The sequence below is a fragment of the Stegodyphus dumicola genome, chromosome X2 (genome assembly GCF_044657685.1).
Source record: "Stegodyphus dumicola isolate Sdum_Otavi_A_Nest chromosome X2, ASM4465768v1".
NCBI lineage: Eukaryota > Metazoa > Arthropoda > Arachnida > Araneae > Eresidae > Stegodyphus > Stegodyphus dumicola.
This window is the reverse complement of record NC_140781.1, coordinates 160,451,357-160,471,684: the sequence shown is the minus strand read 5'-3', so window position 1 is coordinate 160,471,684 and position 20,328 is coordinate 160,451,357. Positions and strand designations below refer to the sequence as shown.

General features: G+C 34.6%; 1 protein-coding gene across 2 annotated transcripts in view; it reads right to left on the bottom strand.

Moving 5' to 3' along the window:
• Positions 1-20,328, bottom strand: part of LOC118201974 (calpain-5-like) — a 155,829-nt gene that overhangs the window by 132,884 nt on the left and 2,617 nt on the right. For both annotated transcript variants that reach the window (XM_035374123.2, XM_085809711.1), the window contains exon 2: positions 13,062-13,135. In XM_035374123.2, coding sequence (XP_035230014.1) covers positions 13,062-13,132 — 71 coding nt within the window. In that variant the 5' untranslated portion in view covers positions 13,133-13,135. The remainder of the gene's footprint in view (positions 1-13,061; positions 13,136-20,328) is intronic.

Sequence of the window (20,328 nt, the reverse complement as noted above, 5' to 3'; positions counted from 1 at the left end):
TGGAACATTCGCAGATGGTTTTGACAGTTTTTAAATACAGTAAAGGAAAGAGTCCTGGCCGCCCTCGTGTTCCCGACGAAAATGTTGCACGAATTCAAACTGCTTTCCAACGTAGTCCTTCAAAATCAACTCGTTGTACCAGTCAGGAGTTACAACTGCCTACAACAACAATTTGACGTGTTTTGAGACGTCAAAGTTGATTATGAAGCCATACAAGGTCACTTTTGTTACAGGCTCTGCGCCCTGATGACAAACGCAAACATGTGGCATTTCGTAATGAGATTATTGATGCTATTGACAATGATAACACTTCTGCACAACGCATCATGTTCAGTGATGAAGCAACTTTTCATGTTAGTGGTCATGTAAATAAACATAATGTTCGAATTTGGGGCCTACAGAACCTACATGCAGCCATCGAACATGTACAAGATTCGTTCAAAATCAATGTTTTGTGCGATATCCCAATCATCTGTTTACGGCCCAATCTTCTTTGATGGAAACATGGTTAATGGTCAGCAGTATCTCGCTATGTTACAAAACTGGCTGTTTCTGAGGCTGCACAAAGATAACTTAATTTTTCAACAAGACGGGGCATCCCCTCACTGGTGTCGCCAAGTGCGTGATTATCTGAATGAAACTCTATCGAACCGTTGGATTGGTCGTTGGCCCCTAATTTTACTTTTTCTTAAGTCAGGGCTTTGTGGATATCTGCTTGATATTTGTTACGTAAAGCTAAAAAAAAGTGCCTCTCCATATTACTCTTTTCAGTAATGGCTAGGGTGGCATTCCATATTAAGCAACAATATTTATCATTATAAAGTCTTTGGTCCCCCCCCCCATTTTAATGGGTACGAAAATGTAAAAAATATGGAAGTAGCCAATTTTTATTTAAAACACAGATGACAGACTTACACAACACTAATGCTGCGAAACATTGACATATTTTCTAGAAACGCTAAAAAAATGTTATCCTCTGATGAATTTATATACTGAACAGAGACACAGGAAAGCCAACTTATATATCCTTACACTCAAGATTAAAAGAGGGAACAGCAAGGGGCCCACTAAATCACATGTTAGATACTGAGTGGATTACAGGTGACACAGGCTGCCATTTTCCCACTCTCTCAACAGCTGGCACAGAAGCCGAATTGTCAATATCAGTTATGATACCAAAGGGGCTGTAGTCACCAAATAATAACGACACACAAAATATAAAACAATGCTGATACAATGGGAACAATTTTATTAAATATTTACAATTATTTTCTCTTCAAGGACTTTAAAATATTTCAAATCCATCCATTAACTACTTCTTAACAGATTTCAATTTGTAAAACTATCTATACAAGTCGGACAATAAACATTTCAATTTGATAGGGTTAATGTCCCTGTTATGTTGATAAGAATATTTTTTTAATCTTTCAGTTGGTTCTTGACATTTTCTGAAAATTGATTTTGTGTGGCAAGAAACTTGTTTTTCTGACAGGAAATACATGCACAAACCCATTGTTGTATGTCTTTTTTTTTTTATGTTCCGCCAAATGAATTTTGAAGTTATAAGCTTTACGGATGATTTTATTCCAGGATGTGAATAAATATTTTCATTCGATATTTTTTTTTTTTTTTTTTGCTATATTCAGCCTAATTATTGTGGTTGATGTGTCACACCATAAATTTTTCCCCGCTTCACTCTTGAAGCAGATGACCACCATGCAGTGGCGTAGCGAGCATAACTGGCACCCGGGGCAAAATACCATTTTGGCGCCCCTCCCTCTCCCGAAAAAAACACAGTGATATGATGAAAATCTTGTTTGGAGACCATTTGGCGCCCCTCTGCGAGCGGCGCCCGGGGCATCATACACCCCCTTGCCCCCCTCACTACGCCACTGAGGAAACAAGAGATTAAGCTTCATAATTCAGTATAGACTAGGAGTGTTAAACTACGCCAAAGTGCATGGAAACAGAGCAGCAGCAAGGAATTTCGATCCACCACCTACCGAAAAAAATGATACGTACTAGGCAACAGCAGGAAGATCAACTGAACACTGCTAAAAAAACAAAAACATAACCTTCGATGCCCAGCTCCATCTTGGCCTGAACTTGAAAATGCCGTATAAATGTGGGTGATAGATAAGAGGAAATCTGGGATAAGTGTTTCAACCAAAATGATAATCAATAAGGCCAAAGAATTTGCAGAAAAACATGGGAATCAGAACTTCTGATTCCCATGTTTTTCTGAGGAATGGTACTACAGGTTCATGAAAAGGCAAGGCTTATCAATAAACACAAAAGCAACTATTGCACAGAAAATGCCAGTAGATTATGAAGAAAAAATACTAACATTTCATAGGTTTGTTATAAATACACGCAAGAAAACTTCTTTTGAGCTCGGTCAAATAGGAAATATGGATGAAATTCCACTCACGTTTGATGTACCATCCAACAAGACTTAAGTATTAAAGGTTCTAAATCAATAATTATAAAAACCACAGGTCATGAAAAAACCCGATATACGGTAGTTCTAACATGTTGTGCTGATGGCACAAAACTAACGTCGTTTTCATATTTAAAAGAAAAATTCATCCGAAAGAAAAACTTCCAACGGGTGTAATTGTTCATGTTCATCCGAAAGGCTGGATGGACGAAGCTGGAATGAAACTGTGGTTACAGAACGTATGGGCGAGGCGACCTGGTGGACTCTTAAGAAAACCCTCTCTTTTGGTCTTGGATCAGTTTAGCGCCCATAGAACTGAAACCATAAAGAATAAAACGAGAGAATTAAAAACCCAGATAGCTGTCATTCCTGGTGGACTGACTAGCCAATTGCAGCCTTTAGATGTATCGGTGATGTAAGCCATTTAAGGAAAAAGTGTGAGAACGATGAAACAAGTGTATAGAAGAGCCAGATAGAAGAGCCACACCACACCCTCAGGTAGAATGAAGCGGCCCTCTATTTCACAAGTGTGCGAGAGGGTAAAAAGAATCTTGGGAGGACGTAAAGGCTGAAGTAAATGTTAAGTCCTTTAAGAAGTTCAGAATCAATGCTCTTAACGAAACAGAAGACGAAGCATTATTCCAAGAAGGTGATACTAGCGATGACGGAAACAGTAGTGATAACGATATTCTTGTTTTCGATTATGATGATAGTGAAAAGGATTTTTATGGTTTTGAAAGTGATTAAAGTCTAATTTCATTATAGGCAACGTTTTCCTTGAATGTGTTTTTTGTTGTTTCTGCTTTATTTTGTATTATGTTTGATTGCTTGCCGTTCATTCATTTATTCATTATTGAAATTAACATATCATGTTCAAAATAGCTTGCCGTTCGTTAATTTTCCTTAATAAAAATATGTTTGGTAATTGAATTCAATGATTGTTTATTTGACTTTTACGGAACGTGAGAACTAAAAGAAACCACATTTTAAGTTATTGTGGTACCGCGCTGTCGCGCGGATTATTGAAACTTTTTCCCTTGTGTCTGGCCTTCTAAATAAGGGTGCGTCGTATATGCCGTCAAATACGGTAATTACCGTATTTGAATTAAGCCTAACTCTTCTAACCGAGCACAGAATTAAGCACAGATTAATTATTAAGCACAGAATTAAGCCTAACTCTTCTAACCGAGTAACATCTAAGTTTAACTGCAAAAAATGTCAGTAAACAGAATATATATATATATATATATATATATACCAGTGGCGTAGCGAGCATAACAGGCGACCGAGGCAAATACCTTTTGGCGGGCCCCCCCCCCTCAATAAAAAACACTTAGGGTAATATAATGTATAGAATATATTCGTAACAAGAAAATAATGCAAATAATAGTAAAATGCTGAATCTGCCATAAAATATGTTAAGAATAGTCACTACCTAACTACAATAGCATTGGATTCTGAAATGTATCTGTGTCGGCTGAAAAATCAGACAGACGATGATCTGGAATTAGTTAAAAAGGTATTATTTATTTTACATACACTGACTACCAATAAGTATTTGGACACCTGTGATAGAAAAGAAAAACTAACTTTATTCAAAATCAATAATTGGTAGAGCCTCCACAAAAGGTAATTACAACGTGGACCCTCCGGAGCATATTTTCCACAAGTCTTTGTATGACAGCTAGTGGTATTTTCTTCCACTCGGCTTGGAGAAGACATAGAAGTTCCTTCACCGATTTTGCACGGGTAGTGCACCCCTAAATTCGGCGATGCAACTCGTCCCAGACGTTCTCGATAGGGTTCAGGTCTGGACTCTGGGCAGGCCAGTCCATTCGATGAACTTCATTGGCACCATACCAAGCCTTGGGTAACGTCGAAACATGACAACTGGCATTATCGTCCTGAAAGAAACAGGGGTCCAACCCGTAAAACTGCCACAACGTAGGAAGCACATTGTCATCCAAAATAGTGCAGTAGGCATCGGAGTTGAGCTTACCGTGAATGGGGACCAAGGGTCCCAGCCCATACCAGGAGAAGCACCCCCAGACCATAATTCCACCTCCGCCGAACTTGACTGTTGGCACAATGCATTCTGGCAGGAGACGTTCTCCAGGTAGACGCCAGACCCAGACCCTGCCATCCGAACGGTAAAATGTGGACATTGATTCGTCATTCCAAAGAACCCGTTTCCACTAATCTACGGTCCGATTTCGAATGTGCTTTGTACCACATTAACCGAGCAGCGCGGTTGGACTTTGTGATTAAAGGCTTATGGGCAGCAGCACGACCATGAAAACCAAGCAGATGTGCTCCCTTACGGATAGTATTCATTGAAACAATACTCCCGGATGCCTGTTGAACCTCCTCGCGGATGAGGGCCATCGGTTGCGTGCGGTTCTTCCGAAGTTCTCTGGACAGCCCTTGTCGGTCTCTATCTCCCAGTTTCGTTGGTCTGCCGACTCGGGGCACATTCGGACAATCACCGCTCACCTTCCACTTCTTAATCACATAGGCCACTGTCGATTTTGGGTACTTCAGATCGCTAGATATGTTCCTTAAGAATCGGCCACATTTGTGATACCCGATAATTATACCTTTCTCGAAATAAGAGAGCTCCGAACTGAGAGGCATCTTGCATGCGACTAAAGCCGATGCTGTTTCCTACACGATATATACCGGCGGAGTCGTGACGTACCTTAGGACCACAGATATCGTCATTTGCATAGGTGTCCAAATACTTATTGGTAGTCAGTGTATTTATATAATTGTTTTTATGGCTGATTCAAAGGATCTAATGTAAAAATGCAAAATTAATTCCTCTCACAGCTTCAATTTTCCTCTTCAAATTTAGCTCAGTACTTCTAATTCTATTCTTGAATAGATTTTAAGCTTTTTCTGGCCATATCTATACTGTTATTGATTTTATGGGCCTTATTTCGCTTCATGAAGCTTGATAGCTGTCTAGCTTGAAGAATTCCGACTTTAATTGACAATTTGCTATTTTTTTCCAATTTATACTTGCTTTCTACGGCCAATTTTTAACATTTTGTGGAATTAGCCATTTTATCTTTCACCTACACCCAACTTACTTAAAACTTGTCGAGCAAAACTTGTCAAGCAGGGGAGCTACACGAGTCTTTGATGCTAGTAGCTGCACCGAAACTGAAGAATTATTTAAAGCACACGACTTTGTCCCAAATTTTCATTTTGAAACGATAGTTTTAATGGGAGCTATATGCGCATTTTGTTTAAAAAAACTAAAAATATATCTCTATTTTAGAGAAGTAAAGTGGTCAGAAAGAGCATTTTGCATGCGGAGATATTTGGTTGATGTTCTGCAAACATTTTATTACACATTTTATCAGACAAATCAAGAAAATAATTAATTAATTATATTACAATAATTATAAATTTTAAATACATTTTCCAGAAATCGATCAAAATAAAAACTGAAATTTTCCGGAAAATCTTGTTTGGAAACCATTTGGCGCCCCTCTGAGAGCGGCGCCCGGGGCATGATACACCTCCTTGCCCCCCCTTCGCTACACCACTGCCACCATGTTCGTACCTGGAGAGGACAGGGCTAGTGGTCCCAATCAGCCTTTGTTTCACAAAGGCATATATCGTTTTGTTTTACAAAATGATGTGTATGAGCAAATAAACTTGATTCTTGAGCTTGTCTGGGACATAGTAGCCATAACCCCTGGTGTGATGGTGTGAGGCACTATTTCTTATGACAACAGGTCATCTTTAGTCATCCTCTACATCTTTAACAGATCAATAACATGTTGATACCATCCTGCGGCCAGTTGCATTACCCTTCATGGCCCGTCATTCTGGGGACATTTTCCAACAAGATAATGCCAGGCCACATACCACTCGCATATCTCTGGACTGTCTCCGTGCGGTTGATACTCTTCCTTGGCCAGCACCTTTACCAATCAAGCATGTCTGGGACATAATAGGCCACAAATTCGGGCACCACAAAATATCGCAGATCTGGAGCGACAACTGATGAATGCCTGGCAGAATGTGTCACAGGATGACATTAGGAACCTCTACAATTCCTCACCTCGACGAATGCATACCACAAGGGGCGGTTCCACCAACTACTAATTTTAACACTCAATGGATGATTGTCAGTTGTAAACAGGTACTATGACCTTGACTTTTTTAATCATTTTATTATCTGTGTATGAGCTATACACATATTCAATTTCATCAAAAACAACCACTTCCTTCATGGTGCTTCGATTTTTTTTGCAAAAGAGTGTATATGAAAAGCTATAAAAACATTTATATTTCATAGCAACACACAAAATACTAATGCATCATTTCAATTTGAAAACTTTCCAGACATTTTAGCTAATTTATATCAATTTCCTTCTCTTTAAGCACCTTTTTTAGCATTATGAATTTGTTTTTCAATAAACAGACCAATAATCCTACCAGTTTCTGCTTTATCTCCTAACTTGCTAATATCTCAATAATATCCCTTTGAACAATAATTTATTGAAGCACCGAGCAACAAAATCATGGGGTGGCAAAATTTTTAAAACTTAGGGCAGGCACTGGGCAGAAAGGTTTTAAAATTTAAGGAAGAACCAAGCATCAGAATGTAGGACCTATATACAGTGGTGGCCAAAATTGTGGACACTTTTGGAAATTTTCATGTTTTTGGACTTTGTATGCTTATAGAAAATGTTACGTTTCGCAAAATGCAAACTTGTATATATCATTTTAAAGAGAATTTATTACTGAATTCAATACAAAACACAAAATTCAATTATTTGCAATACAAAAAAGTTATATGTACTTTAATACAAATAAAAACACAGTTATGAAGTGGTTTGTAATGTCTAGCTTTCCTGGCCAATCACTGTTCTTGTTCTGAGAACCAATCGAATGTTAGTAACTGCCAGTAGAAGCTGACATCATGTTTACACTTGAAACAATTTATTATTTTGCTTTGTTCTGTAGAAAGAGGACCTGTTTCTTATACACTGCAATTACAAGTAGGAATTTTTGTAAAAAATTTTAATATTTAGTCAAGAAGCAATGACATCAAATAAAAGAGTAGATTGGACACCTAGAAAGAGATGTAATATTATTGTGTTACGAGAAAGTGGTCTTTCCTATGCTGAAATTGCAAGACAGGTGGGTGGTTCAGTGACTACATCTGGAGTCCGAAAGTTTTGTTTACGATATCAGGAGACAAATTCAATAAAAAAACAAAGAAGGAAAAGGCCGAAAAAGGTGCACCACATCTACTGATGACAGAAGAATAAAAAGACTATGTCTCCAAGATAGAAAAATGTCATCAGTGGCCATCAGAATTGATCTGAATGATGCTGGTGTTTCTGTCAGTTCAAGAACAATCAGGAGAAGAATAACAGATGTTGGACTGAGAGATAGAATTCCACGAAAAAAGCCTTATCTTAATTTTCAGCAACGAAAAAAAAGACTACAGTGGGCAAAGGAACACATTAATTGGACAGATGATCAGTGGTCACAAGTTATATGGAGTGATGAAACTAAGATATCGTTTTTTGGTAGTGATGGGCGAAAATATGCAAGACGTAGAATAGGAGAAGAGCTACATCCTGACTGCATTCAAGCAACTATGAAGAACCCAGTTAGTGTTATGATTTGGTCATGCATGTCAGCAGATGGTATAGGTCGCCTTCATGTCATCGATGGGACACTGAATGCCAGAAAATACATTGACACTATTCTAGAACCAAAACTTCTACCTTCCATCAGAGATCTCTTTCCCAACAATGCTTCGCTTATTTTTCAGCAGAATTCTGCTCCTTGCCACATGGCCAAAATATCAGAAGAGTGGTTTCGTACAAAGAGCATTAAATTGTTGTCATGGCCAGGAAACAGTCCTGACCTCAATCCTATCGAAAATTTGTGGCATCGCTTGAAAACTCTTGTCCGAATGAGGCGCCCATCAAATAAAAGGGAACTAATTGAGTCTATAATTGTTTCCTGGCATCATGTAATAACGAAAGAAGAGCTTAAAACTCTTGTCAGCTCAATGAAACATTGATGTGAAGCTGTAATCAAAAATAAAAATAAAGGGTACCTTACTAAGTACTGATAACTCACTGCAATCATCACTATCTAATGTATATCGATAACTATTATCGTTTAACATTTTTTGTATTGCAAATAATTGAATTTTGTGTTTTGTATTGAATTCAGTAATAAATTCTCTTTAAAATGATATATACAAGTTTGCATTTTGTGAAACGTAACGTTTTCTATAAGCATACAAAGTTCAAACACATAAAAATTTCCAAAAGTGTCCACAATTTTGCCACCACTGTAGATAGTATCAAGTGAGAAAATGTCTAGCATCAGCCCTGCCTACAGGACATTGTGACATATAAGACAAATCATTTAAATTGTCAGTTTTCAGTTTCTTTATTCATAGAAATTTTCCTTTCTACACATGCCTGTCTGAGAGACAAGATTACAGCCATTTTTGTAATTTTCCATGCTTGTGTCTAGTGAAAAGAAGTGAAATTGAAAGGAAAGATAAAAATGTTAAGAGAAAGATGTCTGGGATCTAAAGCAGAAAATGTACTTGCATCATATCCCGTCGACCAGCCAAGTACTATGACATAGCGGCAATTATGAATGACAATTTCCTTTAGAATTCCACAGTAATGATTGGCAAGTATTGCCGAAATTCACACCAATGGTCGACAGGATAATACATAAGTACAATAGAAAATTCAAATAATTTTGTTTTATTGTTCTTTCAAAAATTCTCCAAAAAATAAGAAATTCATGACACACTTCCCATAAAATCCTTCATGGCACTTTTCTTTTTGTCACATTTTTCTGGAATCACAGGTCTATAAATCTTACCTTCAAATTCTTCTAAACATTCTGAGGTAGGTCTAAAATCTGAAAGGGAAATTGTCCCTACCTAGGTTAGTGTATACTTTAGGGTAACCATGGATATCACCAAGTTATTAATTAAGGATTATCACCAAGTTGTTATTTCATTTATGATAACCTGAGTAGTTGAATATTATAGAAACCCTGTTAAGCATTGGTTTTAATGCATGATTTTGACTGATGGGAAAATATTTATAAGGGCTTACTTAGGTATGGATGTTGGTTAGGAAGTATGTTGCATATTTTGAGCTTTACACTTTAAAATGCCTGCTGCTGGTACAATTAACCTGAAATTTCTGTACACTTTGGAATGATTAAGAAAGAAAACATCGACTGCTTGTGTGTAAGTGAAGATTTAAAAGGCTTCATTCACCTCTCAGTAAATTAGTGAGATTTAAGGATTTCGAAACCAGAACTCATATCAACACAGGAAGATATGTGGTATGCAATAAAAAGGGATTCTCAAAAGAAATGCTACCGATAGTCTGGCAGTATCGAGGATGTTTTTCATTTTTTGTGGTGATGGCAGTAAATAGAGTCTAGTTTAAATAAATGGTTTCTGAATGCTGTTAAGGAATTCTGTGTGCCACACATATCGAAGAAACAGAACTTTTTAAATAAGGTAAGTTGACATTTCCTTTTTGTACAGCGTAGATTAGATAACGTGTATTTCCATTCTAATGTTAGTTCGGTGTTTGATTTAAAATGTAGTTTATTGAGATTATATATTTTTTGTTTTAATTATGATTTATTACATTATAATTTGAACACCATTTTGCTGCGGAGGGGGTTGGACGTGAACAGGAAATGAGGTCAAAAAAAGTCGCCAATTTTCCCGAAGGGACACCCTGAAATATATTTTTACCCCTACCAATTCAGTAACAGTAAAAGCAAAAGGTTTTTGAAAAAAAAAAAGTAGAAAAGAAAAATGAATTTTATAGAGAAAACTGATACACTTTTGAATACTCTGAAAAAATTACATGGGAAAAAATTCTTACCCTGAAAAAATATAAAAGAAGACAAATTATATTAGTTTAAAAATATTTACAACACCTATTTTGTTTTTGCCAGGGTTTTCAGAAACTGTGCATTATAGCTTTTATTACCTTGCTTATTTTTCAGATTCAAAATATTCCATTAATAAGACACCAAAATGGAAAGCAATGACATTTTATAATTTGACAAGGGAAAATACAAATATTTCACTTTAATGTTATTTCTTAAATATAATTTTAATACATTATCATTATTTAAATACTTACCAATGTTACTGTGTTTGTAAACAAAACTGTCGAAAAATTCACAGGTCTCCAAATTAAAAGTTTTGTATATAAATAAACTGAATTAAAAACTACCAAATTCAGAGCCATTTTAATAAAAGAATTCATATCCACAAAAGGGTAAAGTTGTTTTTGATGTAATATTTTACGAGTTCTTCATTTGCAAAAAAGAAACAATTTCAAAACGTTCATTTCACTTCTTGCCCAAAAAACTTGAGTATTGCACCCTTTATATTAGAAGTAGGAACAAATTCAAATAACCCATTAAGTACATATTTGTCAGTGTATCACCAAAAAATATTCCCGCACAACACAAATTCACACTTAACCCGGGAAGACGCGTGTGGGGTGTTTCGGCACCCCACGCTTAAAAAAAATCGAAGGCAATTACCCCCCCCCCCCAATAATCCAAAATAATTAGTTCCATCAGTAGCTGCCTCCAAGATCATGTTCTATACGTTTCGAGTGGAAACGGCAAATTCTGAGCATTTATTTTTACTTAAAGAATAGAGTTTGGGGTGTGCCGCCACCCCATGCACATTTTAGTGTTGCTATTTCTCAGCGTGAGCCATGTAAAAAGTGTGACAACAACGTGAGTCATGTTGTGAAAGACTCAAATACTTATGTAAAAAAATATTTTGAAAAATTGTTTAAGAGAAAGAGACGCAAAACTTTACTCTGTTTAGGACTCTTATACATAGATGAATTGCACAAATCTTCTCATGCATATGTTAGAGATTTATGGGCGACTGATGGCACAAGATTGGATATTTTTCGCAAAACTATGAACTATGAGCGTTTTCTTTTCATTCTTCGTGCCTTATAATTTTATATGGGAATACGGGATAAGAGAAGAAAGAGTGAAAAATTAGCTCCAATAAGAGATTTATTTGAAAATTTTGTCAAGACCTGACATAAATTATATCATGTGAATATGTGACTTTGAACAAAAAGCTAGAACCTTTTCAAGGACCATGCTCCCTTCGGCAGTATATACCTAAGAAACCTGCAAAATACAGTATAAAGATATTTGCTGTGGTTGATGCTAGAACCTTCTATGCTTTCAACATGGAAATATACGCAGATCAGCAGCCAGATGGGCCATACAAGAAAGTCAACAGTTCTAGTGAAATAGAAAAGCGCATCTTAGCTCCATTATACAAATCTGGAAGAAACTTTACTGCAGACGATTGGTATACCAGTTATGAATTGGCCAATTTCTTGCAGAAAATGATTTGATGAACCACAAACAAAGAAAAAAAAATATAATGCCGGGGATTTTACATGTGCTCAAGGCAAAAGGACAGAAAAATCAAAAACTACATGTGTGAAGTGTAAAAAAAAAATATGTCAAGAGCACTGTGAAATAGATGGCTTCATGTATAAACTGCAAAATATCTAATGCTTCTTGAGCCTAATTGATTTAAAAATTAATTATATAACTCATTGTTCATGTAATAATTCTGCATTATTTGAATTATAATTGCATTCTCAAATAAAAAAAATTTCTCATAGATGCCAATGATTCCTTGTCATCTGAAAAAAAAATATTTGTTTTTAATTTTAAAATATTGTTTTAAGCTATTTTTTATAATAAATGCAGCAATTAATATAAAATGCATTCTTTTACTGAATTGTAATAATACGTTTAATTTGTATGTCCTTTAATTGCTTGGGGTGTGTTGACACCCCATGTGTGTGCTCGTGTTACATAATAACAGTGCGTGTCCTCCTGGGTTAAAATGGCAGTCTTAAAGAAAAGACAGAAATGTCAGATGATTAAATAAATTTAAGGACCTTTTGTCAATTTTAGCCAAAATTAAGGATTAATAAGGGCAAATATTTATTTCTGCATAAGCTTAAGGACTTGTAAGGACCATACGAACCCTGTGATTGTCATTGGCCACAGTTTGATTTTCCAGTGAGGAGGTATTTGAAAGTGACACACAGAAATTTCACTTAGAAAAATTACTTTTCTGACACTCCTGCTTTTTCTTGAGTATTATATTCTTCATTTCTGCAGTATTATATACTTTATAAAGGAGAGTCTGGGGGAGGAGGCTAGAGGTCTGGAAGTCTGATCATATCAGGTGTTGGATAGCCGGATTTTGGACTGTGGTATTATACTTTAGGTAATTTATACTTAACTACAAATGCTCAAATATTGTAATCTAGTACACAATGAGTACTGAAAATTAATTAAGACAGACAGGAAGAAATACTTCTTATGATTTGTAAAGTCTTTTTCTCGTGCATCTACTGATTTGGTTAGTAAACTGGAAAATTTTGCTTGAATTCATCAACAGATTATAAATGGCAGATTAAAACTAATATGTATTTAGAAAAAATTTCTAAATGGTATGTTTAGAAGAGAAAATAAATTTTCACTGTACTTAAAATAGGTAAGTATAAGTTTTACTTACCTTCTGTTAGATAAAGTCCTATTAAAAAGCTGTCTGATACCAGACTCCAGAGGCACTATAGCTTCGGTCATTTTCTTTGTAAAAAAATTAACAAAATTTTTAAAAATAAACCTAACACTTCGATGATAAAAACACAAAATAATTTAAAAATATACTAAAGTAGCATCAAGACAAAATATATATTACATTAAATGCAGAACAAATGTTATTTAAAATAATAAGATTTGTTCTTCATTGTAAAATTCTCTGAAATTTCAGCTCCATTTGTATTTAATACAACTTATCTGCAAGGCTTAGAAGGCAAGAATTATAGTACAGTACAAAGTCTGAAATCCAGGACTTTTGGGAAGTCTGACTCTTCAGGACTTTGGCGATTCCGGATTTGGGATTTTTCCGGGTATCAGATCATCAATTTAAATCTGGTAAGATGGCATGCAGAAATTATACAATTAAAATTATGAAATCGTAATTTATGAAGTAAAGAATTATTATGATCTAAACGGTATCAAAATTTACAAAAAAAAAAAAAAAAAAAGGCTTAATATTTATTTGTTTACTTTACTAAACATTTCTTTCAATATAAGCTGTTTAAGTTGCTTCCACAAAAAATTCAAAAAGTTCCTTTTCTTTTTTCTTATGTCATATACAGTTTCAATGCCATATACATATTTCAATGCCATACTCCTCCCATAATTTTGAGACGGATATGTCTTTATTCATTTTTTGCAGCAATTCCACTTTTTGTTTAATGGACATCGGACATGGTTTCGCTTTGTAGATCCTTTGCAGCTCCAGAACTAGAAACTCTTTATGACATAATCGAAAGTTCAAGTTTAGCTTTTATAAAATTGCCGTAATAATAACAGTCTGCAAAAAATAATAAGCTGGATAAAACTAGAAGATTGGGAGCAGTGCAGTCCGTTACATTAACTGAAATGCCTTAGAATCAGTAAAGATAATTTTAGCCTAGCTTAATAGCATCCATCATACATTATTGGCTGTGTATCACAAGATTGGCGATGAAAGCCAAATTGTTTCGCTAAATTTTGTCTTGCTCTTATTACGTACTGAATTAAGCTTGAATTGTATTACAATAGTTTAGTTATTTTCTATACTTATGTTTATTTCTTGCAAATGCTTAAAACTAATCTGAGTCCTGAATAAATAAACTCTCATATATACTTAACGCTTTATCTAGGGCCGGCAGTAAATACCACCCGGTGCAGTCTCTACGGGTTCTAAATTGTGCTACAAAGCGCCTTCCTCAGTTCTAAATTTTCACCGCACCTAAACTTTGCATCCCAGTGCTTTCCCTAAATCATAAAAAACTTCTCATCCCTTAATTTTGCCACTCGGTGCTTCCCCAAATTCCAAAAATTTCGTCTTCCCTAAATTCTGCTGTTCGACGCCGACATATTCTGCCACCGCTTCTGGGTTTATGGTAAATAACATATCAGTTATTCTTAATTAAAATAGCACTAAATGTAATCTTTTGGCCTATGAGTTTCAATAACAAAATATGTTTTTAGCATATGAAAGAAAAATTTTGTTGAATTTTTCCTCGTCGTTTATTTCTTAAAGCATTTAAAAATCTATAATCATCGCCAAGCATAATGTTAGCATAAAAGGTTGCCATACTCTTGTTGTTCAATTACTGATATAAAAAAAAAGTTTAGACATCACTGCATGAGTTATTACTGAAGCTCTCCTGTATTGATAAACATGCTGTGATGAAAGCAAAATATAATAAATAATGACTCACCAGGTTGGTGTTAGGGATATAAAATAGGTGAATGTTTCGGTTTGAGATGTATGCCAAGTAGATACTCAGCTACAGAGCCAAATTATTGATCTCACAAATTTATGCTTACATGATTGTTTTTCCATAACAAGATATTTTATTTAGTGCCTAAGTGAAATTAAGAATTGGAATTTTTAAGTGAAAATCTCCACGTTTTATTATGGAAGGAAAAATCAAATGCACATGCGTAAAGCATATAAAAAAAAGTTTGTGGTTTTGAGGTTCGGATTTTAGATCATTCCGGATAATGGACGTCCGGATTTTAGACTTTGTACTGTACTTTTTTAATTATCCACACGATCATCCCAAAGCTGCAAAAAAGTAATATGAAAATGCTCTAGGTTGCCAGTATGCATTTAGTTGGTAACCCAGGTATGTAGCACCCCTCCCTTCCCCAGATAGCTTTCCACATTTCCATATATTTTTGCCATGTATGAATGAAAATCATAATCCTTCTTAGGGGTTTAGTTTGGTTTGGGTCTACTTGATTACAGCAAAGCACTCGAGTACTGTCTGCTTAAGTGCACTGTTTAAGTACTCGAGTGCTATCTACCCATGCAGCCAGCCCATTTGCTGGAATTTGAATCTTGGATCAAACTACTAGTGCTCAGACAGCAGGGAACTTCATACCGCAGTTTTTTGCCATCTTTTGTGAAATCTCAGACTTAGTTTTCTGCATGCATAAAGAATAATGTGGTTCGCTTTTAAAGGTATAATATGCAGAATGACAAGTATGTGCAGTGTTCTGCTGCTAAATTCAAAGAAGTACTCTTACTTTTTGTGCATAATTCAAATGCGGGACATCAAAATATAAAACATTCATGACAATGCCAAAATACAGCATATTATTTTTTTTTTCTTTTACAGTGTAATTTCAAAAAGTACGTATGAAATATAGGTTAAGATATGCTTATTTTAATAATTTTAACTGCTATTTCACAGTTTATTAAAAACTGATTACATTTAAACTAAGAATAAGAAAATAATCTCACACAAATAAGAAACTAAAAATAAAGACTACGCCCACTTTTTAAAAACTTTCTGTATAACAGAAAAATAAATTTTACAGAAACCAAACTTAATAACTTCTCAGCTCCTTATACAAATGAATTATACTGTTACAGTTTAAGTGACTACAAAAGATGTGGTTTTACAGGAAATTAATATTACTGCCCCTCTTTTTATCTACAGCAAGTCTTACTTTGGTTAGAGTTGACTTTAGAGTAACCCTTGTATTATCGTGAAGTTGTTTCATTTATCGCCAAGTTGTTGTTCCATTTATTGCCAAGTTGTTGTTTCATTTATGGTAAGAGTAGTTGAATGTTATGGAAACCCTATTATGACGTAATCGTTTGCATTATTCCGGGAAATTTTGAATCATGGGATGTTTTGGAAGGGCTTTTGTGGTGTGTGTGGTTAGGAAATACATTGCTTGTTTCATTGTTTAGACGGTAAAATGGCTGAATGTAGTAAGATTAATTTGAAGTTTCTGTATGACTTGGAAGGAAAGGGGAAAGTGCATTAATTGACTGGTGTGTAAATGAAGGTTTACTTAGTATTCATTTTCGAAACAGTCTGGAATACGTAGAATAACTTTGACTCTTATTTTTATGAATTTATGTGTCGATGCCGATATACGGATTCTAGTTCAGATAATTTTAGGAAATTTTTTTATGCTGTTAAGGAATTTTGTGTGCCACAGAGGTAAGTGGATATTTGCTTTGTGTAATGCTTAAATGCATAATTCTTTTTTAAGTTATTTTATTGTTTAACTTAAAATGTAGTTTATTGAGATTATGTATTTTTTGTTTGCCTCTACTGTAGAATTGGGTGCTCCTTTGACTTTTTAAGTGAAAATATATCGATGTGTACATGGACAAACTCAAGGGAGTGCACAAAGCCTGGTTTGCGCAATTCTCTGATGTTTTCTGAAGTGAAAATATGTCAATTTGTACATGGATAAAGTCAAGGAAATGTGCAATGCCATTTTTGTGCAATTCTGGGATTTTTTTTTAAAGTGAAAATAGGTTGATGTGTACATGGATACCAAGTTTGTGCAATTCTTTGCCCTGTTATTTTGGCTTTGTGTAGTGGCGATTTTTGAATGCAAGCCAAAATAACAAGTCAAAGACTTGCACAAATTCGGTATCCATGTACCACCAAAAATCGCCAAGTTTTGCCTAGGAGTACCCTAAAATATACTTTTACCCTTACTTTAAAGATACTACAGTAAAATTCCAGAAATCCGCATAGCTTGGGACCAGAAGTTGTGCGGATTTTAGGACAGAAAAGATAAAACATAATATTCGGACTAAAAGTGCAAAATGAATAATGCGTATTAGATACATTTAAATAAATTATTATATACATTATTGCAATAATTCATTATATGCATTAAATTATTATTACATATATAAATTGATTATATTATACATTGTATTATATGTACACAGCATCGAGGTTTGCCGATTTCGCCTCATGCAAAGATTTCCAGTTTCAGATTCCGGTGTTAGAATCACTGTTGCTGTACAATTTCAACAGCTTTTCGTTATTTTTTTGTATATCATACACAATCGTGTCGCAATTCCATACCATTCTGCTATAAATCGAGGAGTAGCAGCTGCTTCCATCTTTTGCAGAATTTGCACTTTTTGCGTTACCGTCAATGCAACGTGTTTACGTTTTTCAACGTTGCAAGCAGTAAAATTACGAGTGCGTTTCTTATCTGTCATTGTATTAAAAAGGGCGGAAATTTAAAATATTCTTAATTTATCCACAAAATATCCGGATAAAAGAAAAGATAGCACTAAACAATCTCGTTAAATGAAATAACAAAGCTCAGAAAATACAACAACGGTGAATCGTGAACTTGAACAAAGAGTTGAGTGAATCACCTGCTTTTTTACCTCGATGCAGATTAGAGGGGGAAAAAACTTATCTTATTTTTTCAATGTTTTTATATCAATAATTGTTTTGACTCATTATTATTCAGTAATTATGATGTCATTATTTAGTAAGTATTTTTTTCTTCGATATTTCGTACTCAATGTGGCAGTTTCCGGAACTTACAAACTGAATGTTTATATTCTGAGAGGCAACACGGATTTCAGGTCGGCGGATTTTCGGTATTTGACTGTATTTACAACAGGCCTCAGCAAGCTTTTTGGCTAAATGGCCACATCTGATATTTAAAAAAAAAAAAACTACAGGCCACCAAATAAGATAGTAGTTTTAAATAAACATAAAAATTAATAAATTTCCAACAGAAACAATTTAATGAGATAAATTACATTGTTTTAAATCTTTACTCCCCCCCTTTTCCTGAGCAATATTCTTGAATTTATAGAATAATGAGTACTGTAAAATTTCCAGATTTCTTTATGAAAAAGTGCAATTCTCTTAAATTATCTTACAAGTCTACAATTTATAGTTCACTAGGTATACTATTAATTTCTATTCAAGATCAAGCAAAAACTATCATCACATTTGTTTTCAATTTCTTCTTTTTTTTTAATTGCCAAATTTTGCTAACAAGACATGATTTACAATGTATAAAATTCAATCTCAGTTTGAACACAGTTAGTTAGCAAGCTGATAACTTCAAAATGTATAATAAAATCAAATTTATTTTATTTAAAAAATGTAAAAGAAAGCTACAGTTAAGAAATACAGTTGCTCACAGGCTGCAAAAAAAATTGTCAGAGAGCATTAATTCACCCGGGTCTGATCTTAAAGTTTATTCGAATTAGATAACTTAAATTCAGATGTTGTTATAATGCCAGCTGCTTTTATAACAAAACAAATGCATTCCCCACAATTCATTTTTTTAGGTCCCAAAAATATAATTTTTCAATGTATCAAATATCATTAAATTAATTAACACTTTTCCCCCCTCCTGCAAAGAACCCTTTGGCAACAGCGTCTTTCTTGTTACCAAGCTCACCAACAGCAATGGTTGCAGTGATATGCAGTTAAGTTTTGAAATAAAACATGACATTTATTGCAGAGCATGTTATCAAGCATATGTAAGTTAAATTTAGCTAAAAATTAGCTGATTAAAGATATTAAGCATAAACATTTAATTAGTGCATTTCAATTCAGCTAACAGAAAAACATGATATTAAACATACGCAGTTGGAAATCAGCTGGTTCAACATGGTATTTATTACAATTCAGGTTGGCAGAAAAGCCTGATGTTAAGCATAAGTAAAGTTAGCATAAAAAAGTAAAGTTAATGCTAGGATTTTTATTGCAATATATTTCTAATTCTATTAGTATAAAAGAGTTTTAGTCTCTAGTGTAGAATTGGGTGCCCCTTCGATTAGCGACGAATTTTGTTCAGTTTTGGCAATGAAACTCCATGTCTGGTTACCATGATAGTTTTAACTTTGTTTTAGCTGCCTGATTTTTTAAAGTGAAAACAGATTGATGTGTACATGGATGAAGTTAAGACAGTACACAAAGCCTAGTTTGTACAATTCTCTTGCGTCTTTTCAAGTGAAAGTTCGATGTGTATATGGACACCGAGTTTATGCAATTCTTTAACTTTTTATTTTGGTTTCGTGTAGCAGCCATCTTGAAATTGTACCTTCCTGATGCCAATTTTGGCATAAAAAAAGAATCGCCAAAAAGACAAGAGGCACCCAATTGTAAACTTTTACCGAGTTTAAAAAAATATGTATACAATACAGTACAAAGTCTTTAATCCGGACTCGTCGGGACTTCAGGGATTCCAGATTATAGATCATCAATTTAAATCTGGTAAGATGGCATGCGGAAATTATAAAATTAAAAATATGAAATCTTAATTTATGAGATAAAGAGCAATTATGATCTAAAGGGTATCAAAATTTACCAAAAAAAAAAAGCTTAATATTTATTTGTTTACTTTATTAAACATTTCTTTCAACGCGTGCATGCAGAAAGCATACATTACGCATAGTCAAACTAGAAAATTGCAACCAGAAAACTATTTGATGTATAATCGTGATATTTATAATGACGAGGAATTTGATTTAAATCATATCAAAGACGGAGTACATCGAGATGAAATACTACATTTAGTATGGAATTATAAGCTGAATAAAATAAAAACATTTGCCCTTAAGATGAGGATAGTGCTGACAGATCAACTTCCAGTTCATAGCGAGCTGCGACGTCTCCCCCCCCCCGCAGAGCAGCGTGAAATTGATAAACAGATTTAGGAATGATTAGAGAAACAAAGGATATGCCTTTATCCATTTTCTGCAGCAATTCCACTTTTTGGTTGATGGACATCGAAACATGCTTTCACTTTGTAGATCCTTTGGCAGCTCTAGAATCAGAAACTCTTTTTGACATAATCAAAAGTTCAAGCTTACTTTTAATAAAATTGCTCTAACAGTCTGCAAAAAATAATAAGCGGCATCCAATTAGAAGATTAAGAAACAACGCAATCTGCAATATTAACTGAAACAGATAATTAGA